The sequence below is a fragment of the Lipotes vexillifer genome, unplaced genomic scaffold (assembly GCF_000442215.2).
Source record: "Lipotes vexillifer unplaced genomic scaffold, Lipotes_vexillifer_v1.1 scaffold837, whole genome shotgun sequence".
Lineage (NCBI taxonomy): Eukaryota > Metazoa > Chordata > Mammalia > Artiodactyla > Lipotidae > Lipotes > Lipotes vexillifer.
Window position 1 is genome coordinate 17,028 of NW_006775771.1, and position 10,707 is coordinate 27,734.

The following is a 10,707-nucleotide window of genomic DNA, read 5'->3' on the forward strand; positions in this document are numbered from 1 at the left end:
GGAAAGAGCATGAAAGAACCCATCATGTCCTCCAGGTCCCCCTTTTCCCAACAATTAAGTATTAAAAGGAAAGACATATTTACTGAAATACTCCTAGTAATTATTGTTTAAAATAAGAATATTGCAGTTTAGGGCTTACCATAGAGATTGATGAACCGAATACAGCTTTCCACAATGAGGGGAATGATCTGTCCTGAGTCCTGGGTGAAGAGATGGAAACCAGTTAACCGCAAAGAAGAGGCACAAATCACACATAACAATAAAGCTCATAGTTTAACCCTAGTTAAAGACTGACTTTTACTCTTTTAGATGATCATTTCCAAACACACTCCCTCTAAAATATTCCGCAAGGGCCAAATATAAAATTATATTTAACTGAAGGTATGTTTCAGTTCTGGGGCAAACCAAATTAAATACACTGAAGGCAATCGTGTTTCAACTTACTCTGCTGTGCCTAAAGATGTCAAGCTAATTCATCTTTTCTACTGTATGTAGGCTTACATATAGAAATGAACATATAAATCACTCATTTTTAAAAGGTTATTTATACAAGTAATTAATCTAATGGACCTGAAAAGAACTCTGTGTATTTTAAGCATAGCATCTTAGGACTGACTGACTGTACTAGTCACCAAACACAATCATTCAGCCATCTCAGGATCTTCTCTGTGGCATCCCTGAGAGTCCACCATCTAGATGATGACAGTTATAAAAGGGCTTACATGTTCCCAGATGCATAATATGAGAATTGCTTTAGAGCTGCTCATAATGTGTCATGTATTTATTTAGTTGGCATCAGAACTTACTGATCCTTAGAGATTTTTCACTGTTATTTTTTCATGTTTTAAGGATGGAGGAAAAAATGGCACCAATGCACACCCCATTAGATCTCGTTTTCTTAGAAGGACCATCTCTTAGCCTTCTTTCTCCACATCTCATAATATAGTCAGTGCACTCTACTGAGCAAATGTGAATTCTGGAAATGTATTAAGACATGTACAGGATGACAAATGAAATGAAGGAGCTGCTTAGGTCACAGTTAAATATGTATCAATGCCATGCACTCCATGTAGTTAAAAAAGGTTACCGACTATGGAGTTATTTTTCATGTTCTTTTCAGGCTCTGCTCTTTCAGGAATTAGAGCTTTAAGGTTAACATGGAGGTTCAAAATGATTAGCTGAAATCAGGCACTAATTCATGAGGAATTTTATTCTGCAATACAGGAAGAATTTGGTTGTCTCAATCTATTAGAACAATTCAGAATCCACTAACCTTTCCAATTAATCAACAGGGCAAGGAGTGGGAATAATGCAGTCCAGCAATCTAACTTTTTACCATTCCTAGAATGGGTAATATACTTCTTGAGGAATGGTTTCATTTTCGGTTTTAAGACAATCTCATCAGTGTATAAACCAGTTAATGGTTCAATTACTTCTGGAGCCTGCATTAAGTTTCTCTAATTAGTCAATTCGTTTCAGGAATGTAAACTTTATTAATTGTGGACCAGTTGGCTCAAGAATAGCCATATAATTACATCAAAACTTACTAAATATGAGAGGGGATTTTTCTTTAGGATACAAGCTTTTTTTTATGTGAACAATTCCTATAAAACTGTAATCTAAAAGAGCAACAAATACTTAAATGTAAATGATAAAAGGAGAATATTAGTTTGCAACAGCTGAACTTAGGATTAAAACAAAAAGAAAAACCAAGATTAAAAGGTTATTAAAAGGAAAATGTTTGCATTAAGAAAGTTCTAAATAAAAATGTGTTAGGTTTGTGTATTATGTTAAAAATATTTTCGTCTTCACATTTGTTTAGGTAACTGCTAATCTTTCAGCTATCATCACTATTTCATTCAGATATCATGAATTTTGGAGACAAAAAGTAATGAATGTGCATGTTTTAATTTAATTTCATGGATGCCAGATGCTTTGGTAGAAAATATTTTACAAGAAGTGAAGCAATGGGCTGTGCTCCATCAACCGTTCAAACGAATCCCTTTGTGTCTCAGTTTCCCCATGGGAAAATGGTGTTTTCCTCGCAGTGATATTGTGGGGACCTCAATTGACTGAGCACTTTTCAGAAGTGTAGGGATCCCTGTATCCACTGTTTCACTGCTAGGACCAAAGATTCTTTAATATGGCATCTGGGACAAAGAGGAGCTCACATAAGTGAATTTTCCACGATAAGTGGTTTACTCCCCCTTTCGTGACTAAATTTGGTTTCCTTTAACTGTTCTTAATGAAAAATCTTTTAAAAATATAATATGTGCTTTCCTATGACCTTGTACTGTGCTATCAAATATAATGGAATCACACATCTGCTTCTTTGAGCTTTTCTATATTCTCCTCTGCCAGGCCATCAGTTGCATATCCCAGTGCTTTCATTTTATCATTCCCTTCTCTCCATCTAGTGTGCCCCCGCTTGTGAGCCCTGGGCTGGGAAACCAGATAATCAAATTTGACAATAATTTCATATTAAATTAGAGCCAATAAGGCTCTTCTGGGTTTAAGGCTAATGGCATTGGATTCGTGATTGCTCTGTAGGTTGTCCGGTGACTTTTCACTCAATTCCAGGGTTAGGGCTCTGTTTTAAGGTTGCCAGATGCTTTTAATCTCTGTATGTATGCATGTGTCTCACTGTCTACATGCATGCACACACACATATACATTTTTTAACCATTAGTGTACATATCCAATAAAAGATCTGTCTTTAAAGAAAGCAAGACAGCTGTAACATATTGTTAAGGGAGGTTATCAATGATGTGGTTTCCTGTATAAATTTAGTCTTCAGAAACACTGCATCCCATGTCATAAAATGTGAGCTATGAAAGAGTAAGTTCTTCTCTTTTTTGTATAATTTACATGAGGGTCCAAAATCCAGTATTAAATGTACATTTGGTATTTAACATTGACTCTCCTTAATAAAAGCCCCTGACCCAAATTTAGTATGTTTGCCAAATACATAATGTAAAACTTAAGAGTTTCTCCAGCTCCTCTTAAATCAGTGTTTGAGTTCTATGATTCTTTTCTAAGTAAAGCTATTTATAAACCTGTCTAATTTCCAACTGCAAACACTTTTCTTTTAAAGACCTTAAAAAATCTAATTAAAGCCAAGCATGACTGTGATTTGAAAATGATATCAAGGGTGAAAGAGGCTGTGCCCTCGCCTCCCTCGAGCACTATACCTGATGTCTCGCGTGTGAATTCCTTCGTCCTCGGCTAGAAGCGTTACCAGAAATACAGGATGAAAAAGACAGAGTAAACATAGCAGAGATCCAGATACAGACCACAGGGTCCTACAATTTATCCAATATAATGAATTCCTCAAGTCATGGGAAATCGAAACTCGTTGTGCTTCAGAGCTAGCTTAACGATGGACTTTAGATATATTTTGTGCCACCTCATTTGCATGAGTAGAAACAAAACATTTTATCAGGTAGCTCTTTTCCTTTTTGTACAAATTATGGCTTTTTTTTTTTTTTTTTTTAAAGAAAGAGGGCTTTCTCTTTTGCCAGTATAATAATACCCACATTTATTTCCTCTTCTGAAGGCACTCAAACCAAATATTCTTTCCTCTCTCTGACTTCAGGAAATATTATATTGATTTTCTGGGAAAGCAAAGAGCCCCAGGACAGACTTGGACATAATGACCTGCCTCCTTTTATGAGAGGCTGAGACCATTATAGTAAGAAGCGTGGAGATCAGCCACCCAGATGGCTGGTGCCAGTACCTTGATGAATGTTTCCAAATCCCCATTAAACAACTTAGCATTATACTGTGAGCGGGGTCTGGACTTCCTGTGTTTCTGGGGCTTAGGGGGAACATTTGGAGGCCTAAGAGAGGGAATATAATTACTGAGCATGGCAGAAATCAAACAGTGAATGAAACACCCATAGGTCACATCAAAATTACAAAACACAGGAATTCTTGTGTTCCTTCCCCACCCCTACCCACAGAGGAAAACAGTCCTCCCCTTTCCCATTTATTTACTTTTACCTATATATCAAAACCCATACCAGCTATTCAATCAGACTATTCTTTTCTTGTATGTTGTAGTTGACATTTGTTTGCTAGTTTGTTTTAAAGCGGTCATCATCAACAAATGGAATTAACTGCGAGCTATCTGGCTAAGAGTTACAAACCGAGGTTTGTGTTAATTCGGCTTACAAGTCACACAGAAGACAACAGGTCCTAAAAATTAGGACTCTGATATATCCCAATAGAGAAATTAAATATAATATTTTTAGTTACAACGTAATTCTTCAATGCAAATAACATGACATCTGTTTGCTATCCCTCAGGTAATTAATGGGATTTTATTTTATGCAAAAGTAGCTATTAATGGGTTACAAGTGAAAAACAGAGTTTTGTTTCAGTGCTATTTCTGGGGGGCAGTGGGTCCAGGCTCACATGAATTGTCATTTCTTTAAAACAGACTAGCTCATCACCTATTTGTAGAGCATTAAGATGTACCCATTTATTATTTTCTGGACTCTCTCCATCTCCAGTCTGCTTGCTTTGATGGATAAGTCAGTCTCTCTGGCTTATGCACATCCACGGTACCAAGTACCATATTTAGAAACCCGGCATCATCTTGCTCTGTAACTGGAGAGAGGGAACCTCTTCCGCCCTCTCCCTTTACGGCAAAGAGGGCCAGGATTACGTGACTCAACTTCAACAGCTGTGCTGCAAGGAGTACGTGGAACAAGAATCCCCAGACTTCTCTCTGGACGTTGCAATCTAAACTCCTTCTTAATCGGAAGGCTGGTTTGAGGATGTACACCACACTTGGAAATCAGGTAAAGCCCTTTATTAAGCGGCAAACTCTCTAGGAAGAACTGCCTTTTCAGTTCATTAAAGTTCTGAAAGACCAGTTTAGAAACAAAAGCCCAAGAGTTTTATGTAGAAGCCTGGCTAGCTTCCTAAGGTATTATCATAGCAGTCAAGAGAGGTAGGGGAACAAACTTGCTGATACCGCCTTCCGTAGCCAAATTCTAAGGCTCTCCCAACAGCTGGGCTCCTGTGACTAATGGGGTATACAGCAAGCAACCCCTGAAGCTCCATGGTGCTTGAGAGGTTAAAAGGAGCCCTTGCAAGCGTCTAGAAGCAGACATGTAAAATTTCACCAAGCAGCAAGTCATAACCTGCCACTGCTTAAGTTTCTGAAATCTTATTTATACACTGAATTCTATGCCGTTCACAGAGGAAAGGATCTGGTAGGTATAAACAAACAAAACAACTGCCCACCAAGGAGTTTAACCATATGTGCTTGATTTCATCCACTCTTTTCATTATTTTAGAAGTATTTTAAAATACAGACTTTGTTTTTACTCAGGTATGGTGAGGCAACAGATCAGAAGTCATTGGGAAGACGGTTTGTTACTCACAGTTCCCAAGAGTTGGGGGCAGGCTACTACATGGGGGAGGGGGGCACACGCAGAAGCACCAAGGTCGCTCAGGAGGAAGGAAGAATGAAGGAAAATGTGAGCCTTTGTTGCGGTTCCCACGGGAAGGAACAGGCAAGGCAGGGTAAGCAGGTTCAGGATTGGCTAGTCCTTGAATAATTTCCGTGGGCCCTCGGGGCACGGGAGCTGTGTCCCTATTTGTCTGGTACCTGGCCTTTGGGTGACTGGGGGAGAGGAAGAGTGGCCCTGAGGTGGAGACTTGATAAAGGAGGTGGCTGAGAGTCTGGGCTCTGGATGGTTGCTTTGTACACAAAAGGCACACTTGTAAGCAAGTCCTTTACTATCTCTAGGAATTGACTGACTCTCAGAGGGCCCAAGATATCAAAGCATCAAATATAGAAACTAGAAAATGTGGTTATTACAACAAGGTCCAAAGAATTTCACTTTTTTTTTTTTTTTTGCTGTACGCGGGCCTCTCACTGTTGTGGCCTCTCCCGTTGCGGAGCACAGGCTCCGGACGCGCAGGCCCAGCAGCCATGACTCACGGGCCCAGCCACTCCCTGGCATGTGGGATCTTCCCGGGCCGGGGCACGAACCCGTGTCCCCTGCATCGGCAGGCGGACTCTCAACCACTGCGCCACCAGGGAAGCCCAGAATTTCACATTTAATGCTATCTGGAGCAGTTGATGACTCTAAGGGAATAGGAACACAGGCTCATTTTGTTTGGTTACTGATTAGTGGGGACAAGCAAACGTTGTAGCTAGAGCCAAAGCCCCCAGTGGCACTGGATAATTATTCCTGCATCGCTGAGAGATGCGGAGAAACTCCTGGCTGGGGCTGACAGAGAGACGTCTTTTGAGACTTCTCCCAAAAGCCTGAAAATTGCCTCTCTTGACACATCAAAAGTATGAGACAAACACGAAGATACTAAAGCTGTGAGAGGGATCTGAGGTTAAAATAAACTGCCTGAGTGCTTATCAAGGTACTTTCCATGGCAGAGTTGGCTCGGCAGGCAGACTGGTGCACTGATGGATCTGGCTCTACCACGTACACATCAGGTGAATAGATTCTACATTCATTCAACATTCGAATTGTATGACTCCTTCTGGTTGTGTGCCTGCCACACAACTTCCAGATAATCTGGCTTTCTAGGTAGAATGCCCATGTGGATGAGAGGAAGTGCCAGTCAGGATGATGTGAATAGCAAGTCTGTTGGGCAAGTATAGCTCTCATTGCAAATATATATTTGCACTCCTTCCTTTAAAAAAATCTTTTTAAAAAGTGCCTTACGTTAATTATAATTTAGAAACAGGTAAAAGAGTTGATAATGCAAAGGGACACTATATGTGAAAAAAGCCACATATTACTATGCAGGAGTAATATGCCTCTTTGTCACTGACATAGGGAAGAAAAACCTCAGTATTTTCATAAAGTTTAGACAAGTCAGTAGCTGTATCTTTCTAGTTGGTTCACCGAGAAGTAAGAGGGGTTTCCTTTTGAATAAACTGCCTAGGAGGAACATTGCAGAACCTTAAAATCAACTTGCCAATTACTGCAACAGACACACCAGCGTTCTAAATGCCTCCTACCTCAAAGAGAACTCAACTTTAAAAGTGTGAAGTCTTGCTATGTCAATTAGAATAATTTCTGGCTGTTGTACAAATGTTGACAGAGAAAAATAAAACTTGCCACAAACTTTCCCCAACCCAAATCAGAACCTGCTTCCAAAAAGGCTTTTCCTTCTCAGCAGTAGCATCAAAATCCTTCTAAGAATTTTTAAAAAGGGGAGAAAAAGGAAGAAAAAAAGAAAGAAAGTGGCAATATGATACTAGGCATTAAAAGTTAAATTTTTAAAGTAAACCAAACAGGGGCAGAGCTGAAATCCTAAGAGTATTCAACATAGCTCTAGTTTTTATACACCATACAGGAGCAAGAAGTAACTAACACAGTAGATATGTGCATAATATTGCTTGTTAATTAAATTATCAAATCAAAAATCCTATCAGACTCTTTCTAGAAACTTAAAGTGTTTTGGATTAGATAAATCAAACCCATTCAATTTATGTCTTTTTTTTTTAACTGAGGCTGCTCATTAAAGAGCTTTACAATTCCACTGGGAAACCCTCAGATCTTCCAGAGCAAATATGGTTTTGTGAGAACCCCAAACAATTCATGTTACTGTTTTGTCAAGCCCAAACTATCTTCCATGTTCATTAACAAAATATCTTCATTCTTGCAGCATTTAAATGGTTGCTTGTTAAAAGAGAGAAGAGAGCAAGACACAATGAGTTATGATAAAATATTTTCCTACCTTGTAGTCATATATTCAGCTCTATGACCTGCAGAAAAAAAAAAAATTAAAATAAGTCAACTGAATGGCATCCGTGCAATGCATTGGGCAATCTTTTGTATCATCTGTCCCTTGATTTATGATGCTGAGTTTATAATAACTTATACATTTTATGGTGGAGAGCATGAAGATTCAAAATAAATATTTCATAAAATCTATACATAAAATTTAATAAATTCTATAGATTAGAGAAACATATTTCACTTGGCAATATGAGGCAGGGAGTTTTATTTTTTATTATTATTTTTTAAATCAAGAAATAGCTGTGTGATCTTTTTTTTTTTTAGTTTTTTGGCCGTGCCATGTGGTATGTGGGATCTTAGTTTCCTGACCAGGGATTGAACCTGAGCCCCCTGCAGTGGAAGCTCAGAGTCTTAACCACTGGACCACCAGGGAAGCTCCTGCTTGATCTTAACTGTAAGTTCAAAGATGAAATACAAATAAAACACATCCAAGATTTCAATGTTAGTTATTCCCCACCTTGATTGATACTTGTGAGAGAGAAGCAGGGGGTCAGGTAGGGTTAGGAGAACTCAATTTCCTTTAGATTAAATTGGTGTTTATTCTATAATATGAAATCAGGGAGAGAAGTTGCACTTTATAGTCGGAAATGACATTTGCAGATATTAAAGTACAAGGACATTAAGTTATGCTACATTCCACCAACTTGTAAGCTAAAAGCCTTTCACAGAATTCTCTGTCACTTAAAACATGAGGTTCTTATACATTCGGGCTTCTTGATTTGTTTTAAATAACAGCTCTGTATTTTTGTGGTGCTCCTACAAACTGAGGTAATTTCAAGTTTGAATATGTCTATGGGTTGCTGTCTGTTCTCTCTTATATTTAGGGTGGAGCAGTGGGAAGGGGTGTGGGAGAGTTAAACCATTCAACTGGTTTATTTGCAAAATGATGATACGGTCCTGAAACAGCCTGAAAATACAGCTGGCAGAGAAGGGTCATGTTGCAGCACAAAGAGGTGAGACCAGCCCATAGTATCACAATGCAGTGATTCAGGCTTGTAGGGCAAGGCCAATATAACAATCCGTAGAGAGAGCTGCCTGGATGGGAATGGTGAATGAACACTGCCAGGCTGCAACGAGTCTTTTACTCTATCATCTGCTTTTGAATAACAAGTGACATAAAGTATTTGGCTAATACCTATTTACTAAACAAGGGGCACCAGTTCATATCAGAGAATACCTTTCTCAAACAGATCCAGGCTACTGTTAAGTCTTGGTAGAATCCGTCCTTGGCCATGACTTGGGGTTGGGGTCGGGGGAAGGGAGAAAAATCTGATTTTTCCTCCACTACCAAGTTCTACCTATCATTTAACTGGAAGTCCCTTCCTTCTGCTGGCCTTCTGCTATTTTGGGGAACAAGAAAAAAGAGATGGTGGACACAGAACTCCAGAAGAATTTACAGCTATTTCTAAGTGGGAGAGGTCTATCAGAAAGCGGAGAGAGCAGACGGTGAGCTGAGTGTGATGTCTTACAGGATAGCCTTCAGCAGGAAGCTGGCTATACAGGGTTAAAGCACAAGGAGAAGACAGGGCTGGAGATTAAGATTTAAAGAGTTACCACCCTTTAGGTTGTGCTGGGGCCATGGGAGCTAGCTGAGATCACCCAGGGTGAGTCAGTAGAATGAACAAAGGATGGACGGCAGAGAAAATAGCTGGCTTGTGCTGAATTATATTCTGCCATGCTGCATACTTTATTACAACATAAAAGTATGACATAAACTATCTATGTGTCAATAACAACAATAAAAACAGCAATGTCTAACATTTATTAGACACTGTTCTAAGCACTTTCTCTATAGTAACTCACAATTTTCACAACTTTATGAAGTAGGTACTATTACTATTTTTATTTTACAGAAGGGACTGAGCATACAGAGGGCAAGTGACTTGCCCAAGGTCACATGGTCAGTATGTGGTGGGTCTGGCACTAAGGCTCAGGTTTGTTTTAATTCTAGATCTGAGCTCCCAAGTAATACTGGGTGGGCCAAAAAGTTCGTTCTGTTTTAAGTAAAAATAAAAGACATTTTTCATTTTTGCCAAGAATTTTATTGCACAATGTATTCACTAACCGAATGAACTTTTTGGCCGATCCAGTATATTGTAAAATGTAAGTCTGTTGTTTTCCCCAGCAAATACTCTGAACGATCCTAGAAGACAGGTAGAGACTATGGCTTACATATCTGTCCACCTCATATGGCTAAAGCCAAATACAAAATACTGAAGATTTAATAAATTAAATAAATTATTAAACAAATCTAATATCTATCAAATTAAAGAGAATCACAGAGGTTAATAACTTTCAAGTGATTCAATGATAAAGATGTTAATGATAATTCCTTAGAAATGAAATGATTTATAATGTTTAAATTTTGCTATTTTGTTAAAATATCCCAACTGAATATTCACTAGTTAGAAAATGATTATATAAAATGGCTTAAAATCATTTTGCTCCACCCATCCATGGTTAGTAGTATTTGATAAAAAATTAAAAACCTATAAAAGATACATTTTGATTAATGAGTCAAGAGCAAGCTTTGCAAAAACTATCATTCATAGTATAACTGCCACCACCACATCCATCGTTTTTTTCTGCTAATAGTACTGAGTGTGTCTTAACTGGTGAATGAGGTTTTATTTTCAATCAGTATCGTCATTAATAGATCAATAACATGCAAGCTTAGAAGAATCTGTTTCCCAGAGAAATGTGAACGCTTCCAGTGGTCTGAGGATTAAATTTCAATCACTTCCTTTGGAAGGCTACTTAATTATTTTTTTTATTTTTTTTTAAACATCTTTATTGGGGTATAATTGCTTTACAATGGTGTGTTAGTTTCTGCTTTATAACAGAGTGAGTCAGTTATACATATATATATGTTCCCATATCTCTTCCCTCTTTGTCTCCCTCCCTCCCACCCTCCCTATCCCAC

The 10,707-nt window shown here is 38.5% G+C and overlaps 1 protein-coding gene across 1 annotated transcript in view; it reads right to left on the minus strand.

Annotated features, from left to right (window-relative positions):
- The window catches only part of LOC103085585 (SLIT-ROBO Rho GTPase-activating protein 1), a gene marked incomplete at its 3' end in the record, with an annotated part of 235,377 nt that overhangs the window by 2,473 nt on the left and 222,197 nt on the right, over nt 1–10,707 (minus strand). Inside the window, exons 11-13 of the mRNA XM_007450191.1 lie at nt 7,723–7,750; nt 3,737–3,839; nt 140–200 (exon numbers count right to left, since the gene is read on the minus strand). Of these exons, the coding sequence (XP_007450253.1) occupies nt 140–200; nt 3,737–3,839; nt 7,723–7,750 (192 nt within the window). The remainder of the gene's footprint in view (nt 1–139; nt 201–3,736; nt 3,840–7,722; nt 7,751–10,707) is intronic.